Source organism: Lissotriton helveticus, chromosome 9 (assembly GCF_964261635.1).
Source record: "Lissotriton helveticus chromosome 9, aLisHel1.1, whole genome shotgun sequence".
Lineage (NCBI taxonomy): Eukaryota > Metazoa > Chordata > Amphibia > Caudata > Salamandridae > Lissotriton > Lissotriton helveticus.
The window spans coordinates 357,291,705-357,314,922 of NC_136070.1; the positions used below are offsets into that span (position 1 = coordinate 357,291,705).

Consider the following 23,218-nt stretch of genomic DNA (forward strand, 5'->3'; position numbering starts at 1 on the left):
GCAAACCTCAAATGTAACTAAAAAAACACATTTTCTCCACATTTCTGTCTGGTATCAACGTGCCGACATAAAGGGCCTACCAGCCGGCATTTCCCTCGGTCTCCCGAGAAAAATGGTACCTCATTTGTGTGGGTTGGCCAAGGGCCTGCACCTTGTAAGGGCCAAAAATATAGGGATTGAGGGGATAGCACAGCGAGCTTTAAGCGTTATTGTGTTTTTAGGCTAACTCTGCATTGGGCACCCTCACAAAATGGGAGATCAAGGATAATGCTGGGTAGTAGGACATTTGTTTGACGGGGTGATCCCACACAGCAACTTAAGGAAAAATTGGTTTTTGTTAGCTAAATTTGAGGTTTGCAGGGGATTCTGCGTAAGAAGACACAGGGGGATCCATGCACGCCATACCTCCCTGGACTCCCCCGTGGGTATAGTTTTCAGAAATGTCTGGGCTAGGTAGGTATACCGAGCTGGTTGCCGAGTCCGGGACCAAAAACGCGGCTGAGTCCCTTGCAAAACCAGGTTGTTTTGTGATAGATAATTTTGATGTCTCCACAATGTGTTGTGGGCCCTTACCTGCCACGGGTACTTGGTCAACCCACACAAGTGAGGTGCAGTTTCTATCAGAGACTTGGAGGAACTCTTGGGGGTCAGAAATTTAGATCAGCCTGGTGATCCCACATCTTTTCCACCAAGAAATGTGTTAAAAGTTTGATTTTTCAGCAAAATTTGAGGTTTGCATGATATTCTGGGGAGGAAGACATTGGGGGATCCACGCAAGCCAGACCTCCCTGGACTCCCATTGCTGTCTAGTTTTCAGAAATGCCTGGGTTAGGTAGGATTCCTTAGGTGCCGGCTGAGTCAGGGCCCAAAATCCACATTTAGGCACGTTGCGAAAAAGGGTGCGTATTGAGTGGAAAAATGTGAAGTGTTCACGTTATGTTTTGGGCCCTTTCTAACACGGGTACTTAGCCCATCCACACAAGTGAGGTACCATTTTTATCTTGAGACTTGAGGAAATGCTGGGTGGTAGGAAATGTGTGGTTTCTTTCTGAATTTGGAAAACTATGGCACAGTAATGCAAGGAAAATGTGACTCAGTCACATTTTGAGGTTTGCAGGACATTGTGGGTAAGATAACTAGTTGGGATCCATGAGGGAGACATCACTATGTACTTCCCTTGGTGTTTATTTTATGAAAATATCTAGAGTTGGTAAATTTGTCCTAGAGGGAATGTGCACCTTGGCAGAGAAAGACAGTTAAGACAATTATACTGCACAACCATCTATTCCTCAAGCACACACACATGCTGGTTGGAATTGGCACGAGGGTGACTGATGGTTCAATATATAAAATGTTATTAACAAGAGATTTCACAAAAATGAAATGCACTGCTAATAATTGAAAGGACAAAAAACTGAACCTGTGACTCATAGCTCTTGAGCTGTAAAGCCACAACAAGGCACCAACCTCTTCACAGGCCATCCATACACCTTTCATACATGTGACACACACAAAACCATTCACATTACTAGCCAAGGGCCGAGCACAGACAATACCATTCAAGGGCCGATCACTTTCACACTCCTGGCAGGCACAGCGAAGGGTTAGGACACTCTGGGCAGTACATATGAGTCTCCTTCTACATACCTCTATGCCAACAGACTTTTCATCTCCTACTGAGAAAGTATTTTGTAGGTGTAGGAGGAATGTGATCAGGAAAGTGTCTATCTTTCAATCTAGCCACATCCTCCACCACTCCAACCCTAGGAACACTTGCCTGTTCCACTGCAAGGCTGCCTATCACAGACTCCTGAAACTGAACAAATGTCATTCTTGACTCAGGAGAACAATCATTAAATACAATAAAATCATTAAAGTGGAAAAGATGGATAACCAACTTCTTATTCCAAATGTAAGCCTTAGGAAGAGCAGTGCAAGGTTCCAATCTCTGATCTACTTTATCAACACCACCCATGTGCCTATTATAGTCTAAAATGCATACAGGTTTGTGCACTTCAGCACCCTAACACCAAACATTCACAGGTGAAGTACTTTCATCATGGATGGTAGTCAGCATTATGTCTGGGTGTACTTTGCAGAGTTCTGCTATGCGGAACTCCGCAAAGTGACAAAAGAACTCTATGTAGTTCCACAATTGGTGGAGTGCAGCATGAACTGTTGTTCGCACTGATCTTCCTGCCGCTCGCACTGATCCTCCTGCCGCATGAGTAAAAATTATACCCAACCATCAGCTTGCGGTTGCCAACTTACCGCTGGTGAGCGAGAGCGCGGAAAAACCTCTGCTGCACTACGCGGAGGTGGGTATTCTGCACTCCGCAAGCTCTGTGTAGCATGGAGTGCAGAAGAATCCACAAACTCAGTAAATGGAGCGAAGTTCACTGCCAAGGTCTAGTCAGCATGTAGGCATCTCTCCTGTCTGCAAACTTCACAGCTAGAAGTTCCTCACTACGCAGCGCACTGCACTGTCCCCGCTCAAGCTTTTGACAAACAAGTTCAATTGAGAAACTTTTACTGTTAGAATGGATGGTGCCGCAAGCAACAGTGTCTACTTTGGGCAATTCCATGACCAACTACACACCAGACTAGAAGTTATCTACATATAGATGGTGACCTTTGTTAAAAAATCCTCTGCCAAGTTCCCAGACAATTTTCTAACTCGCTCAGAAAGTGGACAGATAATCAGGGGAGTCAAGCCTGGAATTCCCTACTGGTGTACACCCTGAAATTAGAGACATATTCAGTCCTATTTTTACACTGCATATACATCTTAATTCCATAGAGTGCCCTCTTGCTAAGAATTAACTACCAAAAAACCAAGCGCCCTTGAACAAGACTAAAGACTCAGCCACAGATATTTCTTTCCCTGGAGCACAGACTTCAGAAAATCGTTCTACAAAGTGATCAAATACAGGCAGAATCTTAAAAAGACGGTCACAATCAGGGCGATATTGTGGCAATGCTAAACTGTTATCAGCAAAATGCAGAATTCAAAGCAGAAGAAAATACCGATCTCAACTCTTGAGTGCCGGAAATAGAGCCGTTGCCATTAAGGGACTAGTAGACTAATGTGAAGACAGTGATGGCTTCCTTAACAAGCCTATCATAAAAGTTAAACCCAAGAATCTCTTTAACTCATCCAGATTTGTGGGATTCCACTGGGTAGGTCACGAGTGGAGCCCAACTCTGGCACTGTTGTCCCTCAAATACTGTTCAGCATACACATTAGTCTGCTCAACAATCTCTGCCAAAAATGCATCGTCCATAAACAAAAGATAAAATATAGGCAAAAAGTTTTCAGTATCCACTCTACACCCTGGAACACCAGTAAAGTCGGCCAATGCCGGCTGCACCATGCCTGGATGTGAAACATCCATTACAACCCAGTCATTAAATTGCACTTCTTTTACACTGCAACTGTTACAATGCAACTGCCTTTACATCACATGTCATTACAATGCATGACACTACAAAGCATGCCATTACAACGCATTATAAGGTAAGTAATGGAGAATTTTTAGTTTTAGGGTGGGTATGGGTTTTGGGGTAGATGGGCATAGTAATATTTACCCCTACACTATCCAACACTTTACCTACTGTTGCCCTAAATGTATTGTGGGTTGAAATGGTATGCGTTGTAATGGAATGCGTTATAATGGAAGTTTTTAAAAATGCGTTGTAATGGCATGCATTGTAAAATCATGCAAGGTAATGGTAGTTGCGAAGTAAAAACTGCGTTGTAAAAGCATGCGTTGTAATTGTTTACATTGTAACGTCATATATTCCACTGGACAGCTCTTCCAAGGGGAAGCCTTGCAGCTCCAGGCTACAGTCGAGATGCCTCTTGCTGCATTATTGTCACATCAGTGTCCTCCTCTAAAACAGGCACTTCATCTGCACTAAAAGTGGCTCCATCATTCGATGATTCCTCTTGGACAGAAAATTCACTGCCAGAATCTTCCACTCCATCCTCTGTCGCAGATGCAGAGTCAGTCTCATAATCATGTTCAGAGGAAGACTCGAAAAGCATTCCAGCAACCTGCGGAGCAATCATCCTACGGCTAGCCATAATCCTTACTCAGAAAAGAGACTTCATAAACAAATCAACAACAACCAACTTTGTGCAAAATAAGTAATAAACAAAGTATTATACCAAGTGGGGCTTTATCACAAAGATCTATAAACTCAAAAACTATACAACTCACTTGCAAGCGACAGCAACACTCACAGCACCTACTCTGCTGAGACACAGTAAAAACCAATGATATCTCACTAGAAAGAAAAAAACAAAACAAATTACTCACAAGACAACAAAATATACATCGAGCACAAATGCAAAAAGATTTCACACTCAATAAAACAGAGGCTAAACATACTGATATTATTACACCATTTACAAAAACACATTCATGCAGGTAAATTAAACTCATTAAGAATAAATAGTATAGAAAACATTTTCTTACCAAACACATGCAAACACACAAACACCAATGACGAAACCGCAACCTGGAACATCAGTCAAAGGAGAAAAAGCCTTGAGCTAGAGTTAAAAGGAGAAATAAAAGATTACAATTGTAATTGACCAGAAATAAAACAATTAACATTTTAACACAATATGTCACTACACAAATAGTCAATCTGCCACCAAGAGGGACAGAAAAACAGCCAAAAGTAAATAATAACCGAATCCCTATCCCATTGGGGCAACCCTTACTCAAGGGGCCACCAGCAAACATAAATATTTACATATCCCTGGTGCTATTGGGTTGTCTGGCCCACCCCTCGGGACAGATGGGGCTCAAAATAGGGCTGATCTACCTTTCCCCAGAGGATGCATAAAATTGCCAAAATTAATTAAAAAACTTAGAGCCAATAGGGGCGACCATTACCTAAGTGGCCATCCCAAAACATAAATATATACATATTCCTGGTGCTATTGTTTTTTTTCCCTCCCCGGGGGCAGATGTGCCTTCAAATAGGGCCAATCTGCCCTTGCGGTAGGGGCAGAAAACGGGCACAAGTTTACAAATAAAAAAACATTGGGCGTGATCCTTGCCCAAGAGAATACCCCCATGAACTCTTAATGAATATCCCTAGGTCTAGTGAAGTTCCCCATCCCCCCCCCCTCCCCCCTCCGGGGAGAGAAAGACCAAAAAAGGGTCGATCTGTCCCTGGGGGGTGGGGGGCAGAAAATGGCCAATTGAAGATCACCCTCCATAGGAAGTGACCCTTGCTCAAGGGTTTGCTTTCATTTTACAAAAATCATCCCTGGTTCTAGTGGGTTTTCAAACCCTCCCACCGGATACAGATGAGCCTGCAAAGGGGCTGATCAACCTCAGGTGCACACAAACGCCCACAAGAATAAAAAAGCATAATTGGGGGCGATCCTTGCCCAAGGGATCGCCCCCATTCACTTTTAAACAATATCCCTGGGTCAAATGGGGTTTTCAAAACAGGCCGATCTGCCCCCAGGGGAAATAGTGAAAATAACATCACCGTCTTTGGAAGCGACCTTTCCCCAAGGAGTTGCCCCCATTTCCAAATTGAAAATCCCTGGTGCCTAGTGGGAGCATTCCTGCTGCACGATCACGACCCAATGCGCGATCCTGCAGCAAGAACAAAACAACCCCCGCGGCAGGAAAACCTACCTTCCTCTCAGGAAGCCTAGAAGCCTGGAAACTCTTCCACTGAGATCCCTGTTTGGTGGGGTAGATGGGCTGCCCATGTGGGGAGCACCAGCGCTTTCCCATGGGTGAGCCGCCATGACGTAACGGTTCCATCATGAGCACGTCCTCAGTCAACCCACCCCGCTTCCTCGACCATTAAAGGCGTCCTCTAGGGAAAAGATACGTTTTTAACTCTTTACGAAATGTCACTGAAAACTTGCTGAGCTTTACTACTCTGTTCTTCCTATACTTATATTTTCGGAGTTCTCAGCCTTGACTGCAGAGTCTCTGCACATGTAAGTAAATGTAGGTGTGGGTGGGTGGAAAAAGGAGCAAACTTGCAACTAAAAGGGAAGGGATTAGGACATGATTGGGGAGGAATAAGAGGGGTTTAAGAAGGGTTAGGGAGAGGTTTATAGGTGGCTGTCACCCACCCAATTGCATTATGTTGTGGGTGGAGAAATGTAACCAACACTTTTGTAGTAAATTTACACTCCGAGTTTGCGAATATCGAAAGTAATAAACTTACTATAAAGTGTAATCTTACTCAGAAGTGTAACTTACCGGCGGCAGCTCATGCCAATCTGACCTGGGGGGACAGTGTGGGTAAATAAATAATAATTTAAAAAAATATACTTACCTATTGCTGCCGGCCACAACGATCTTCTGCTCCGCGCCTCACTGCTCCTCTGCTTTCCTGCTCCCTGCATTCCAATACCCAGGAGCACAGGCTCCAAGACTCCCCACGCAATCCCAAAGTTGCTCTCATGCTTTTACTTCCAGCATCAGCGCAGCGCTGGGATTGGGCAGAGCGGTCTGGTCTCATGCTCCAACAGGGGGTGGGAGCCTGTGCCCCTGAGCACTGGGGATATCTCCAAAGAACAGAATGGAGATATCCAAGTGCGCATGTCGATATGGCAGCCCGTGGATGGACAGACAAAAGAACATGCGTACTTTCAGTGCCTACCATAACTCCCCCCTGCTGCTGACGTGACATGGCCCCGCCCCAACCTAGACTTGCGGATTGGCAGTCAAAAATAAAATGGAAATAAAATTGCTTTTTTGCCATTTTATATTTCTTCTGCCTGCTGCGTTTCAGCAGTAGGGCGACGCTCCTGCACCATAGCAGAGGAGCCACCCCTGTAACTTACCTTTTCCCTTAATGTTTTTTAAATTAAAAAGGATACCCATAAAGGGTACATTTTCTTTCCTTCTCTTCCTTTTTACATTTACAGCAGAATCTGACATCTTCTGTTGTCTGCAGCCTTACATTTGCTGGTTATGGCATTTTTTATTCTTTCCTTGAATACTCTATCGGCACAGTCTCTGCTTTTGGACTGACTACAGAGGGTTACTTCTCCTTACCGGTTTACACAGGGGGGACATAGGCTACATGGATCTTGCCACTATTCCACAAGATGCAGAGACTGGCTTTGCTGCTGTTTCCCCAGTTCTCAGTCACAACAGAACCAAACCCCCCATGGCTTTTCCTCCCGTTGATATCAGATTCTGGAATCTTTGAACTTCTCCTCTGTTCTGAAGACTGCAGAGCTTGATCTTTCTACTCCTCTCTGTCCCTTTGAATCTCTGGGTTATGATACCGATGCCAAAGCCCGATAGTCTACACTTTTCCTCATTTCTCCTGTTATACTTTCTGTAGAAGATACCGTCCTTGTTCCTCTACCCTACTAGAGCATTTTAATCTTGGGCCACTGTTACATTGTTTGGATCTGGTCGATGTATTCTTTTCAATTGTTACTTAGGCTTCAGACCGGAAATATGCTTTCCACCTTTGGGGGCATTTGAGAAGTTTTGTGGGCCTGTTGAAATTACTTTGATCGAAAATATCCTTAGAAGCTTGGCAAAGGCAAGAAAGACAGTGACAGATCACAACACATCCACTGGTTAATGGAATTACATGTCCTTGATGATGAATATCACTCCAACACCACATATCACATTATTACTATAATAGAACACAGCACCACAATGACACTACATCTGCACAAGACAGCAGCATAAACCGCAAACTGACACTGCAACTCAACCACACATTGACAGTACAGCACACTAGCACAACACAAAAAACATGAGAACACCATCGAGAAAACATCACAACAATGCACTTTTGTTATGTTGAACTTGATTTCATGCTCTAGCGTGAGTGCTGTTTTAGTACTGCAAACAACAATACATGTCCACTGTAGCTCTAGAACATTTTAGGATACCCTTCAGAGTCACATTCCATACCTCAAAGTAGATCTTTCCAAACTCTCTATGTGTTCCAACACTAATACTTAGATTAAGGATAAAAGGGTATTTGAATGTGAAAGTGTATGAAAATATTTTGCCTGCTATTTTTATTTTCAGAAAACCTAGGAAAAAGTGTGGATTGTCCTGCAAATACCTTGCATATCCATTGAGTTCATTGCTTACAATGCTATACATGTGCTTATCCATTGTGTTGTGCCTTTTATGGGGAGATTGGAATGCCCATACTCTTCCACTATTGACGCCGTTGGAACATTCATTGCTTTGTTTTAAATGTGCATTTGGTCGTGATAATTGTTAAAAAAATATATTTCATGTTGCTTTGCCTAACTATTTTGTGCAGGAAAGAACTAACAAAAACTGTGGTACTTCCTGAGTTAGTGGAGTTAGCCAGAGATGAAAGCAGTAGTGTACGGCTGGCAGCGTTTGAGACCATGGTTAACCTACTTATTATGCTGGACCATGGTGAGTTTTCAATTTTTTGTAATACACATTTTTTACTCTGAGATTATGACATTGTATTGTACAACAATATCTTTATTAATGCTAGTCATTTTTACATAGCACAATCCACCCTCATGAGCTGTTTAGTAGCGTGCTTAACTATGGCATTGTAAAACCGTAAACGTTATTTGACAGGAAATACCCAAACAATTAACATGCACAGGATCTACAAATCACTTGCTGATGAACTTGCAAAAGTGTTGCTGCTTCTCTCGTTTTCCGTTCAGAACTTGTTTGCTCACAATTTGTACATGCTGTGAAGCGCTCTGATACCTTCGGGTCCAGCTAGCGCTATACAAAACCTCAATAAATAAATAAATAAATAAATAAATAAATAAATAAATACCTCATCGTACCAGTCGTCGTTTCAGTCGTTACAATGTGCCTTCATAGACACACATCTTTGGCAAATCCCTTTCTAAATACTGAAAAAGCCTCTCACAGGCAAGTATATCCGAATCACCTACCAGAAGACTTCCTATTTTTTTGTCATCTGGGCTGGCAGCGGATGCGGTACAGAGAATTAAGCATTTTTGCATTTTTCTCTTTCAGTCTGTGCAGCACTTTGGTTGAAGTCTGAGATGGTCTGTACCTTTTGTTCAATTTTATTTTTGAGAAACAGAGTTTTTTTATATAGCGGCTGAGCCTTGAAATTCTGTAACACACTGCAAGGATGTTGTGCCGAATTTGAAGGACATGGGAAGACTTCTGTTCCCCAGCCATATTCTTATGTATAGTAAGTGAGTTTACAGTTATGAACCTGTTTGTGATGCAGGAGAAGACTTTAACTCTTCACATTTTCTGTTAGATATCAAACTGTGGGGGTTTGAAGAGTGAATGCTCTTTCTTGCCCCTAGCATCATGGGCTTCTGTATGCCTTTAGCCCATTGCCCTAATCTCAAGATCTGATAGAGACATCTAGCCGCAGATTCCTTAACTTAGAATATCCCCCAGACTGGACCTGGAAAACCTGCACGCCGAGGGGTGGTGTTTTGATGTTGTCGTCAATGGAGCCATATAAGACTCCCCCCACCCCCCGGCGTGCTGACGTCAGTTTTCTTCTTTTCCACATCCCAACGCAGATACAGAGAAGTGGTTAACTCTGGCCTGTTTTTGTTTTTCAGGCTTTCTCTGTGCCTTTTGGCGTCTGGGAACAGTGTGTGATGCCTTCAGGCTTCAAAGCGTGTGAATCCTGTACGCGGCAGATGTCGGCGATGGATCCACACGCGAACTGTATGTGGTGCTTGGGAGAGCCTCTAAAAAAGAGAGAAGGATCCAAATCACCAAAGGGACAGGACACCGATTTGACACTAGGTCTGAAACAAGCTCCCTGTGGGATACCTCAATAGCATTAAATCATTGCTGCTGAACAAGTTTAGTGCAGCTTTTGCGAGGGCAGTCGGCAGGGCTACGGACATTTTACGAGTGCAGCCACCCTCAGTCTCTCTGCCCTCGGATCCCTTGCTGGATTCACTCCACCAGGGCACTGTGGAAGTGCAGGCCTTGTTGCCCTTTGGTGAGTCGTTGTACTACGCTCTTCTGGGGACTTGGGCGAGGCCCACTTCGGGGGACCCGGTGGATCGTGCTGTTGCACATCAACATCGCCCTGCTCCGGAAGACCCTGTTTGTTGGTCCCTCCACCCTAGGGCATAAGGGCTGGTGGTTCAGGCGGCTTCGGTCTCACTGCCTTCTGCCCCTCCTCCGTTACTCTCTCCCACTTGGGAGTCATGATGGTTGGAGTTGTGTGGCTGCCATGTCTTTGCATCCAGCAGTGCGGGCCTTAGATCCCTGAATACATCTTGCGGTTTACTTCAGCCCTTTGGGACTCTGTTGAGCGCCTCCTTCCCTCTGGAACAGTTGATACGCGATGGATGAGAAATCATGCAATTTTCCATTTGTTCGGCCATGGACACCACTAATACAGCGGGTCGAGCTATGGCCAGCTCAGTCGCTCTGCGCAGCCATTACTGGCTGCCCGATGGCTGTTTCCCTGCCAACGTCCAGGAGCGTCTTAGGGATTTGCCCTTTGATGGTGTCACCCTGTTCGACAGACATGCTGATTCGGCAGTTAAACGTCTCATGTCTGAGTTTCCATGAGTTCCATGGTTTGTAGTCCTTGTTGTGGACTTTGGCTTTTCGTTGCTGTATTGTCACTGCTTTTTCTAGTGCTCCGACTCTGGGTTCAAGACGTTATTCTCCAGACGGACTTTGTGGTTTTTCGCCGTCTTGTCCTTCTTTTGTTGGAGCTGGCCAGCTGTTTCTGCATTTCTTTCTAGCCCTCTGTCTAAGAGCTTGGCTCAAAGAGGTGTCCCTTGCTTTTATAGGGATGTGCCATACCTTATGTAGGGTACTTGTTGGCTATTGTGTAGCTGCTCTTCGTGGCACGGAAAGTTTCAACGGCTCCTGCAGAGTCTTCTTCCTCGCCAGGAATGTGCATGCGCAGGCTCCCGCGCATGCACAGTTCCCAGAAGAAGGCGCGATGGAGACGGATGCGCCGCCAATAAGGAAAGTTTATTTTATATCATATTTTAAGGCTTTTAATGTTATTTATTACTGCGGGCGGGTGGGAGGCCAACTTTCGTTACGCCCCGAGTGTGCAGAGATTTGCCTTGTTTCTCCGCCTACTTTGCGAAAGGCGGAAGGGGCAAATCTCCGCACATTCCTTGGGTGGAACGGAGATGTCCGCCCACCCCTACCTATCATCCACATCCACATACCTGTGTCTCCTGGTAGTCATGAATCTGTATATCTCTGCATGGTGACATCTGTCCTCTCACATTTCACTTTTTGGCATCCTCTGTAGTGTATGTTCAGTGGGTATGCTCTGACGATGGCATACTATCTTGTCTCTGTTTCTGGGACTCTGTCTCTGACGGATTCATGGGATCTGGTGCTCAGTTTACTGTCTTTTTGCAGAAGTTTCCAAACTTTCTTCAATTCTGCACTGCCCTTTCTGGTCTGTGTCTCCTTTCGTCCCTGTCTGGATGAGCGAGGTCTCGTACCGTCCTCTGACGGATTGTGGTGCCTTTGCCTCCCCTTGTTCATGCTCCCTTACAGAGCTTCATTGGTCTGGTGTCAGCTTCATGGCACTGCTGTTCCCACCGTGCTTAGTCAATGTTATTGATGGATAAGTTCTCTTGGAACGTGGTGGGTTTCCATTGCAGACTGTCCTCCACTAGGGTATGGCTTTGGTATCTATTCTAAGTTAAGGAATCTGCGGCTAGATGTTTCTATCAGATGTACAAGTTACTTACCTTTGGTAACTATGTATCTGGTAGAGACACAGTCTAGCCGCAGATTCCTTAATGCACACCCATCCTCCCCTCTCTGCAAAGACCTTTCCAGGTGGGAATCTACCTCCTTGCTTCCTTACAGGTGGCCTTGGTCTTCCTGAGGGGTGCTCTCATCCCCTGCCTCTGGGGCAGGATGTGTCATTCTGTTTTGGGCACATTGGCCCTCCACCCATTCTCGTTTTTGGGTGGCTAGGTTCTGGGCTTTTCAATGCTGCTCCACCTGGGTTCCTCCAGCGTGGTGGTTCTCATGTTTTCCTGCCCTCCCTCCGCCCTCGTCTGTTTCTTCCCCTTTCTTTGGGGTCTCCTTGTCTATGCTAGTCGATTGGGTTGAGATTCTTTTTGACTATGCTCCAGTTCATAGATCACTATGGGGGGTGCGGTGAACATTCTATGTGGTTGTTCACTTCTGGTCTCTTGCTGTGAGTCTGGTTGTTCCAGTCTTGTGGTCTTTTACAGTTTCATCCTGTGGTTACAGACTGTTTTTCATACAGTTCCATAGTGTGGTTGCAAGCTGTCCTTCATTTGTCATGCCATTCCTTTCCACTGCTGTTGCCTCTTTGGTGGGCATAAATCTTCGTTTTGATGGGACTTTTGCTGGGGCGAATGCTCTGTTTGCCCACTTCAGTCCCTACATGTCTTGATTTCTCTTTCAACATGGTGTTGTTTCTCATTCTAAGATTTCTTATCATTGTTGTTTCAAAGGTTTTTGCTCATTGTTGACACACCATTCCTGTACCCTCGCAGTTTGTTGTGGCTCTGCGTTGTGGTGTGAAAAGGTTTCTCTAGAAAAACTGACATCAGCACGCAGAGGTACTGCTGGAGAAAACGTTTTCCGGATCCAGTCTGACACCTGGGGGATATTCTAAGTAAAGGAATCTGCTGCTAGACTGTGTCTCTACCAGATACATCGTTACCGAAGGTAGGTAACTCGTTCAATATTGTCACACTTCAAGAGAGAGAATGTCATAGTGATAGTGGTTATTCCATCATAGTCCCCTTCTCTTGGTTTCCTCTCCTTTGTGAAATGATGGTTATTCCAGAGCAGGTGTTTTAGTAGTCCCCTTCCCTCTGAAATACCTTACCCTATTGCAGGATGCTCTAGGTCTCCTTCAGCTATTGGCTTGGAAATTGAAAGGTTTGGCTTGCAGAAGAGGGGATTATTCAGAGTTAGCTGTCACCATTCAGGGATCAAAAGGGCTTGTGAGTCAAAATCTTTCTCAGGGCATGAGGCGTCACACAATGATGTGCTCTTAAGGGGACTGACACTCTCTTTGGTGATAGCATGGATATCTTATTTTTCCTTCAGGAGGAGAATACTCTTGGGCTTTCGAGGAATGCAAAAGCAATGGAGTGGTGTACAAAATTTTCGGAATTTTGTTGTCTATCACTTAAATAAGTTTTCTATGTCTCATCTTTCTAGAAGACACTGAATTTCAAGTTGGAATCTGTTGTTGTTTCTAGAAGTACTGAAAAGCAACACTTTTTAGATCTGTTGTTGGTTCTTGAAGTCTTTGAAGGTGACTCTTGTATTTAGATTACCTTGTGTTTTTGACTCTCCATGTGTTAGTTTTGGTGGCTACACTAATGTCATGAAGTTGGGATAGCTGGGATCACTTGTCTTTAGTACTTGAGAACATTCCCTGCCAAGTTTATTATGTCGCTAGAAACATAATTTATCCCCAAAGTAAGTTCAACTTTCATCTTCAACAATAGGTAGTGCCCTTTGAGTTTTGTTATGAGAACGTTATTCCTAAATCAGTTATTCTGCATTCTTTTCTCTTGGTAGAAGATCAGTGTTGACCTATTTGGATAAAGTAAAGGATTTTTGCAAGTTTCAGAATAGTCTTGTGAATTTTGATACTGCAAAGAAAGCTTGTAAGCCCTAGCTACTCTCATCCATTGTGTAAGCTCTTGAATTTCATAAGCTTATAAGATTCAGAAAGTTTCCTGACCATGAAGTATGTAGGGAAGATTGCTTCATGTGATGTCAGCTTCATAGGTGGAGACTCAAGGAGCATATTCGATTGAGATATGCTGATCAGCAACCTGGGTATATCCACCTACTTTTATATAATGTAGTGTGCAAGTGGGAAGATCTGGCAATTCTTGTTTTGGTTCTTAGATTCTTTCTGCTATGAAATTATATACCTAAAGTATCTTTAAAAGCATTCACCTTGGTGCAAGTTTATTTGGACATGAACATGTTTTGCTTTTTTTTTTTGAAGGGTTTGGCTCTGCTAAATTGTGTTTTGCTTGAATATTCTCCACATAGTAATGACTGGATTGAGCAATAGCATAATGAGATAATGACTGAAGTTCCCTGGTCCAGCCATAGGTTCCCCTCCTCCCAGTTACAATATTGCCTGGCCGAGTGTGGAGGGTAGTTCTTGGGTACAATGCATGATGTATCCTGGGTAGGTGATCTGGATATATTTGCCTGAGAGGGGTTTCTTTGAAATTTGGGGGTTGATGAAAGAATTGCCTGTGTGTGAAAACAGACCTGCCTTTGCATAGTGATGACTGGAAAGAGGAATATTGGACTCTAACTTACTGTAAGTAATTTAGACATTCTACATGCATGAGTGTTATGTAACAATAGTGTGGTATGAGGTGTGATAATGGGCGTATGATATGTTTTAGACTCGTGGTGGAATGCACCATTTTCCCAATGAGGGAGGTCACCAAATAACTTGAAAAGAAGATCTCATCAGGTCTGGAACTCACCCTTTCTTAACCCTCTGACCCCAAAACAAATGAGCTCTTCTCCTTACAAACACACTTGAGGCTTCACGCTGAGAGACTAAAACCCTATGCAATCTCTGCCCATGTGTAATCACTCGCAAAACACATACATCACCACAAGGCTAGGGGCTTTAATGTATGTTATCCTTGTTCTTATTTTTCATCCCAGGCCTCAGTCTCTCTGTCAGCTTAGTACTAATGTATTGACATAGTGGAGGAAGGTTTGGGGTCAAATAGAGAGGATGTATGATGTTTTATGTAATGCTGTGAAATATATCAGCCAGGAATAAGTGCTTAGATTGGTTCTAATAAGCCAGGCAAAGCCAAGAAATATTTTTCTATTCTAACATAGTATCCTCGATAGAGTTAGATGTTTTGAACATCACAGTGGTGGGGGATCGAAATCCTGAATACTTCAGAAGTATTTTTTTTAGCATTTCTTTGATCTTTGATGCTAAGCGGCAGTGGCTAACTGCAAAACCAATGGCCATAAGAAATAATAGAGACGACCTACCCCCTGGTGCTGCTGATTCACTTTAGGATATAGAATGATATGTTTATTGCTTGTAAAGCATTTGCTTGTAAACAGTCCAGCCCGATCTGCCAAGCCATGTCTGATGATGGCTGATTAGCCAGAACCGGTCCCAGGATGCTTGTTTCCGGTCCAGGGAAGACATGGCTTGGCAGTTCGGCCTGGACTGTTCCCATGAGGCACAGGGTCAGACTGATTTGCATATGGCCATGTCTGAACTGGTCTCGTGAGTGAGCTAAAGCATGATGATAGATTAAACCCAGATCAGTTGACTGGGGGTGAATGCTTGCAATGTTCAACACTCCGCCCATCATCCCCTTTGGTTTTGCTTTGTTCGCCCTAAGCTGGCAGGGTATGTCTAGACGTGGGTCCCTTGCTCACTTTGCCACTGGATACAAGCTAGCCTGGCTGATGATGGCTGATTAGCCAGAAACCGGTCCCAGGATGCTTGTCTCTGGTCCAGGGAAGACATTGCTTGGCAGTTTGGGCTGGACTGTTCCCATGCGGCACAGGGTCAGACTGATTTGCATATGGCCATGTCTGAACTGGGGTGTCGGAGTGAGCTAAAGAATGATGATTGATTAAACCCATATCAGTTGACTGGGGGCAAGTGCTTGCAATTTTCAACACTCCATCCATCATCCCTTTGGTTTTGCTTCCTTCAGAGGCAGCCATAGAGTATTGCAGCTTTTCTTCTAGCCGGGAGCCAAAAAAAGACTCAACAAGGAGCACTACTCCCACACTGACCGACACTCCGTCCAGACCGACCAGGCATCCCCCAATCCAGGCCATCTGCTCCACTCAACTGCGGCCACCCAATGCAAGAGCCAGCAGCAAAGAACCCGACTTGGCCGGCAGCACTGCCAGGACCCGCAGGCCTGTGACAGACCTGTCACTCAGCAGGTATAAACTGAGAGATGTAGAGAGGAGAGGGGGGATCTTAACTGGCATCTGCCATCATTGATCTCTGGTCTCTGGCTGTTAGTTTTCTGTACTAATGAAGCATAAAATGGGATTTGAAGGTTGCTGCAAACAGATGCAAATTGATTTTTAAGACTACCACCTTCAACCATATTGACTGGCTAGATCAAGACATTTTCAAACCTATTTAAGGCAAGAGCCTATATGGCCACTATTTTCAAATTAAACAAGCATTAACAAAGCCTGTTGGTCAACCTTTTGATTTGCCAAAGTTTGTTTTGTTTGTGAATGATTTTTATATAACTTTATTACAAAACCATTAAAGTATGGTGCATTGCATTGGCAGCCTACTCAAAATATTTTTGTTATAAGGTTTTACAAAAACATTGAAAGACGGTCTCCTACTCCCGAGCACACCATTTGTGAGGGCTTTTTTTTTTTTTAATGAAAGTGACATAGGTAACCATTTTAGATTATTTTTGTCCCAAAATAATCAAATATGCATACATATGAGGTACAAGAACGGCTGAGTAACATGGTTGGGGGCTGGTGGGGACCACCAAAGGAAAGTGTTAAAGTGTAGGGAACTAAAAATAAATAACAAAATAAAGAAAATAAAGAAAATTCTAATGATAGGCCAGTAGTCCTGGCACTGAAGGGAACTACTATGGCTGTGCATACTGTGAAGGTGAAAAATAATGTCACCATCAGCTAAGTCAATGGCTTAAGTTAGCAGAACCTGTGTAATAATATATATGCTGTGTTGGTCGGAAACAAAATGTGAACTGAACTTCAGCAGACAAAAGGATAGAGAGGGCTGACCTAAATTACTTGTATAGCCGGTATATTTGTATTTATATTTTTTAATTAAAAGGGTCCAAAGCAAGTGCGCATGCCGATATTAGATGTTGAGGATGCAAATAGTAAACAATATTATTCCTACACCTTCACCAGAATGAAGATAATGTTATTGAAAATTAGATTTTTAGACCACACTCCGGAGGGGGTTGCCTGGCAGCTAGATCTTAAGTCTGCGAAATCCTTAATAAAGAGACCGGTGGAGGACAAAAAACAGATCCTGTGTAACTTACAAATTTGGACGATCATTGTTTAGAATCTAAACTCTGGGCAGCAGGGTGTTCTAATATAATAATAATAACCCGGTATTTGTAAAGCGTGAAAAAAATCACCCCAAAGGGTCTCAAGGTGCTGGGGGCCGTCAGGAAGATTAAGCGAGCTATTGCCCAGATTCACATGGTGCTGGGCTGAGCTGCCGACAGAGCCGGGGATTGAACCGTGAGCCCCATGTTCCGGAGTCAGCTGCATTGGCTGCTGCGCCACATCTCTCCCCGTTAGGCCATATTAGGCCACCAGATGGGTAAAAGAGTGGCTTCTGATGTGAGCTTTACACTTCTGTAGGAAAATCAGCACACTATTGAAAGGGATTCAAAAGACTCTTAAGGGAAAGTAAAGATGGAACTTCATATGAAGATCCATTCTTCAGAATGATGCAATGAACAAAACAAGGGTTCTTAAAAGTTGATCACATGATAATTGGGGACCAATAGAGAGAACACAAATATTGAGAGGCATGACAGTGGTGGGGAGACCATGAATAAGGAACGACACTGCTTTCTAATCCATCAAAAGCCTGGGCAATGGAATCATAGAAGACCCAAATAGAGAGAATTACTATAGCCCAGGAATAACAACATAATTGCCTGAATTACACTTTTACAGAAAGAAAAAGGAAGAAGAGGAATAGCAGTAGCGGCCCCCCCTCCCCCAGCGCCTTGAGACCCCCCGGGTGAGTAGTGCGCTATATAAATGCTTTGATTGATTGAATGATTTTTGAAAAAAACAAGAGTATAAATAAAAAATCAGCTCAAGGTCACTATGTTGATGGTTCGAAAGTGGGAGTGATTCATCAAAAAAGAAGCCAAGGTTTCTAACAGAGGAAAGTGCCACCACTGAGCTGATGAAGAAGTGAAAGACGAAGCTATAAACAGGAATTCAAGATTATTGGGGTTTAGTCCTAATGAGTTTAAACTCATCCAACTTACCACAGCTAAAAGACAAATCTGATAAATGGTGATGGTGCAGGTAAAATTTACATTCATCCAGGTGGAAATCTGAGTGTCATTGGCATGGGTCATGAGGGTAAAACTGAGAAACTGAATAAGCTTTGCCAATAGAGAACCAAAAATAAAAATGGTGTATGATTCAAAGAAGAACCGTGAGAGACTTCCTGAGACAGAGATGTGAGCTTGGATTGCAAGAAAGAGTGTAAAACTGCCAATAAACAGATGGACATGTAGAATGTTATGCAGGCTATGGAGTTATCACTAATGCCTGGTTTGATCAAAGCCAGAAAACAATAGACCATGAGACAGCATCTCAAAGCTGTAGAGAAGTCTAATAAAGTAGTGCAGCCGCATCTACAATAGTTCTGAGGTCATTTAGAAGAGTAACTAAAGCATACTTGGCACTTTGGAAGCCAGGCTTAACAGGGTCAAGAAGAGCCTTATTATCCAGAAAAGCTGACAACTGTATATTAGTTTCTTTCTATACAATTTTTATCAGTAGAGAAAGAAGGGGCTGAACATTTCTGAGAATGGACGAGTTGGAGGCCTGCTGCTGTCTGAAGAGAAAAGTCACAAATAGTGAGTGAGAAATGGGTATTAGAAAAGGAGGCGTTACATTTATGGAAAACCTGATCTTTGTTCAATCCTGTTTTGAAATAGGCTAGTAAGAGATTCATAGTGGGCCATTGTGGGTCAGACAGGAAGACTGCAGCAAGAAGGATTCATCAGAGAATTTATCATCCTAAAGACTTTCTTAGAGGAACGTCTTCAGCTTCGAAGATGTGGGATGCAAAATCGGATGCCTATACATATCTGCGTGCTTGTTATAATTTTTTATGACACAAGCAGAAAAAAACCTGGAATAAGTTATTTTAGACCCTGCATAGTTGGGGAGCAGGTTGTTCAGTTTGCAGGAAGTGATCAGTAAGGAGACCGCCACGTAGTCTGTATAATGAATATGGAGAGATTTAAAAACAAATAACTGTTTGACCTGGCTTCCGTGGTGTAGTTTTCCCTCAACTTTATGCCTTCAAACCTGCTGTTTTGTGGACTTAATTTTTTCTCACCTTAGGACTCTGCACACTTTACCACTGCTACGCAGTGCTAAAGTGCTTGTGCTCTCTCTTTGAAACATGGTAAGATTGACTTATTTGCAGCGAGGGACGCTTCTTGGTGTGAGCCGCGAAGAGACCAGAAAGCCCTGAATCCCTTAGCGCTTCGAGTGCGCTGTTGGCAGTTTGTCCCCCACGCCGCCGCAAACCACCAGCATAGCGGCCGCAGCGTGGGGGGACTACAAACCCCAGACAACCTAGCGGGACTGCCACGCCCACCCGCAGCATTTCCGCGCCCGGAGGCGCTTAAGAATACAGCCCGCCCTCGGGGGAGCGGGAGACATATTTGCAGCGAGGGACGCTTCTTGGTGTGAGCCGCGAAGAGACCAGAAAGCCCTGAATCCCTTAGCGTTTCGAGTGCGCTGTTGGCAGTTTGTCCCCCACGCCGCCGCAAACCACCAGCATAGCGGCCGCAGCGTGGGGGGACTACAAACCCCAGACAACCTAGCGGGACTGCCACGCCCACCCGCAGCATTTCCGCGCCCGGAGGCGCTTAAGAATACAGCCCGCCCTCGGGGGAGCGGGAGACATATTTGCAGCGAGGGACGCTTCTTGGTGTGAGCCGCGAAGAGACCAGAAAGCCCTGAATCCCTTAGCGCTTCGAGTGCGCTGTTGGCAGTTTGTCCCCCACGCCGCCGCAAACCACCAGCATAGCGGCCGCAGCGTGGGGGGACTAAAAACCCCAGACAACCTAGCGGGACTGCCACGCCCACCCGCAGCATTTCCGCGCCCGGAAGCGCTTAAGAATACAGCCCGCCCTCGGGGGAGCGGGAGACATATTTGCAGCGAGGGACGCTTCTTGGTGTGAGCCGCGAAGAGACCAGAAAGCCCTGAATCCCTTAGCGATTCGAGTGCGCTGTTGGCAGTTTGTCCCCCACGCCGCCGCAAACCACCAGCATAGCGGCCGCAGCGTGGGGGGACTACAAACCCCAGACAACCTAGCGGGACTGCCACGCCCACCCGCAGCATTTCCGCGCCCGGAGGCGCTTAAGAATACAGCCCGCCCTCCGCGTCGCGGGACGCGCGCGGGCGACGCCGGGCTAAGCCCGGGCAAAGGGCGGGCCCTCTGTGGCCCTCAGAGGCACGAAAAGGCCAGGCTAGGCCACCCCCTTGACACCTACCGTTTAGAGACGATAAGGTACTGTTTCCAGTTTGACATTCTAGCATATATTATCGTGCTAATGAGATTAGTCCGCCAAATTGTTGTTGTTGATTGATTATCTGTTACTGAACTCACCTGAGTTAAACCCAGCAAGACCGTTCAGCCCCAGACTACCTTTAATAGTCTGCAGCAAACATGGGGAAGAAACTGGTACCTGCTCCCACTGAGCCACTTAACACCTTGGACTCTTATTTAGTACAGGTGGTCAGCAAGATCAACAATGAGAGAAGGCAATCCCTAGGCCTGAGCCAATCGCCAATTCTGCCTCCAGAAAGCCCTTCCACAAGCGTTTTAAGCACAGCGACATCGGACATACCGCCAGAAAATCCCCCCATAAATATAGCAGATTCTATTCCCCAAGATAATGGCAATGAGGTTGATGACTCGGATCCACTAATAGACCTAATAGATCTATCAGCTAATATTGTTGCTGATTCCAACCATCAGATAGCCATAGTGGATGAAGACCTATCACCCCTGCAGCCTGCAACACGGGCTGTTAGAGCCTGCAGAAAATTCCCAACAAAGCGGGGGGGGGGAAACAACAAGGTAGGAAAAAGGCCGCCACCCCACCTCCAAGACGTGAAGGGAAAAATGCGGAGCTGGACATTGATGTAGAGTCAAAACGCATTATTGATGATGACCTATTTAATAGGATTCAAGATATGATAGACATCAAAATCAGGACTATAATCAAGCCCCTGATCGGGAAACTGGACAAATTAACATCTGAGGTTAAAAAGTTGGGCGGGGTACACAGCAAGTTGGCTGAAGAAGTGGAGAACTTATCCTCCCTTGTCACAAACCTAGTGGCTACAGATGTGGAGGTCACCCCAACCGAAAGCAATTCACAGCCCACCCTACAAGGGCACCCGCAGCCATCTCCATCACTACCTGTACTTAGACAGGAAGCAGAAGTTGGAGACCTCCCCACCAGCACAGCTGCTGTTACCGTGGAACCGCAACAAGATGATGTCTCTGCTCAATTCATCTTGGAAGCCTCTCCAGTAGTACTCGTACTGGCAAACGTTCCTGTTCTATCACAAGACAAAACAGAGTCCAAACAGGGTTTGAAAGATAAAGCGCTACATTGGCTCACTAATAACATGCATATGGCACATCAAGGGTTTGATAAACTGGCAGGGGACATCGTTATGACCAGGAGGGTATCTTGGATTGGGAGCAAGCCAAAAAAGTTTAAAGGGGATTGTGTAATCTTAAACTTTGCCAATGCGGAGGTCCTCCCAGACATTCTGACCAATATTTTTCCACCCCAACGTCGCAGTGGCTCCATAATTCTCCTTACCCTTAAATGTTCTACAGTGAGACTCAGTCTGTCACATTCCCCAATATCCCCAGATATAAGAGACCTACTAACATCATTAGCTGGGGAGGGGGCACTAGACCTCGATATTCTAATGATCGTTTCCAGCCCACAACCAACTTTAAGACAGGAAGATTTAACTACCCGAATGAGCTAAACATCAGGCCTGCCAGGTCACACGAGCCTAGCATAAATGGTTGGGGTCCCGGTTTCTCGGGTTACGATCATAGTGGTCGGGGCAATGGGTATACACACCGGTTGAGAAATGATCAGCTTTTGACACGCCCAAACACGCCACAACCCATGTGGAACACAGCAGTTTTTGGGCAGGGTCAGGTAGCTACTCCCTTTGAGTGGGGTTTTGGAATGGGGAATAGGTATGGCCCCTTATCTGATCTAAATACCTGTGATTGACTTAAAGTAGGAGTCGATTCAGAAAGCGAGGCACCGAATATGCCATCATTAAACAGCGGTCGGCATAATTTTGTCGAATACCTCAGTGAACTTACTCATAAGGAAGTATCAGAGTCCCAAGAGTCGTCAAATCTTGTCCACCCCCGACTTTATATCGGATGGAGGCTTGCGCTATGCCGAGCTTGATCACTGAGAATACACAGAGCCTCTCTCAAGTGGAATCCAATGAGGGATTATTAACGCAACGAACAGCTGAAGGGGTCTTGGAGGGGGTAAATGAACCTAGGATACCCACTGACTCCTGCAAGATCATAAGCTGGAATGTAGCAGGCTTAAATGCAAAACGTCAGGATAACGCCTGGTTGAGCTTTGTCTCAAACCATCACATTATTGCACTGCAAGAAACCTGGGACACATCCGCCAATCTTTGGTGGGATGGGTTTACCAGTTTCACCAAACCTGCAGTCCTTAGCCGAGCGGGTAGAGCTAAAGGCGGTCTGGTAATTTTGTTTTCCTTAGACCTAAAAGGAAGCTACAAGCAGATTACCACTGACTCTGATAATATCTTAATGGTTGAAAGGGTGATCAATAATACTAGCAGGATCTTATATGTCAACTTTTATAATTCTGGGAATAGCGATTATAGAGGTTGTAACATTGCTAACCTAGATAGCATTTTAAATACAGCATCTTAGAATATCAAGTTTGTTTTTGAGTTTATTTTATTAGGCGATTTTAATATTCATTTATGTAACCTAGCCTGTAAGGAAAGTAGCGATAATGAGGTTGACGATGTGGCCTTACAGGGACCTCACTTTGAACATTCCGCAGAGGGGCAGGAGCTTGAAGAACTACTCGCTAACTATGACCTGTACGAACCTGACTGGGGCCCGAGAATGCCAACCTTTACCGGTACCCAACACGGAACAGTGATAGATTACATTTTCGTCTCACAAGGCATTCTAAGTCGGACCATGGATTATCGTACAGTTTTAACACATCATAGCGACCATAACCCCGTATTACTCGAAGTGGCCTGGGGTGCTCAGATGGGGGCACCCCCAATAACAGTAAAACCTGTACATCCCCTGAGGACCACTGATCAAGATAGACGAGTGAAATGGGCTAAAGTGATCCCGGAAAATTTCTATGCAAAAAACTTCCCAAAAATTAAA

The 23,218-nt window shown here is 44.8% G+C and overlaps 1 protein-coding gene across 4 annotated transcripts in view; it reads left to right on the forward strand.

The window, feature by feature from the left end:
- The window catches only part of PPP4R4 (protein phosphatase 4 regulatory subunit 4), a 1,921,930-nt gene that overhangs the window by 601,512 nt on the left and 1,297,200 nt on the right, over nt 1-23,218 (forward strand). For all 4 annotated transcript variants that reach the window (XR_013600947.1, XM_078660096.1, XM_078660097.1 and 1 more), the window contains exon 8: nt 8,299-8,420. Coding sequence is in view for 3 of the 4 variants with exons in the window: in XM_078660096.1 (XP_078516222.1) it covers nt 8,299-8,420 (122 nt within the window). In the remaining variant the exon portion in view is untranslated. The remainder of the gene's footprint in view (nt 1-8,298; nt 8,421-23,218) is intronic.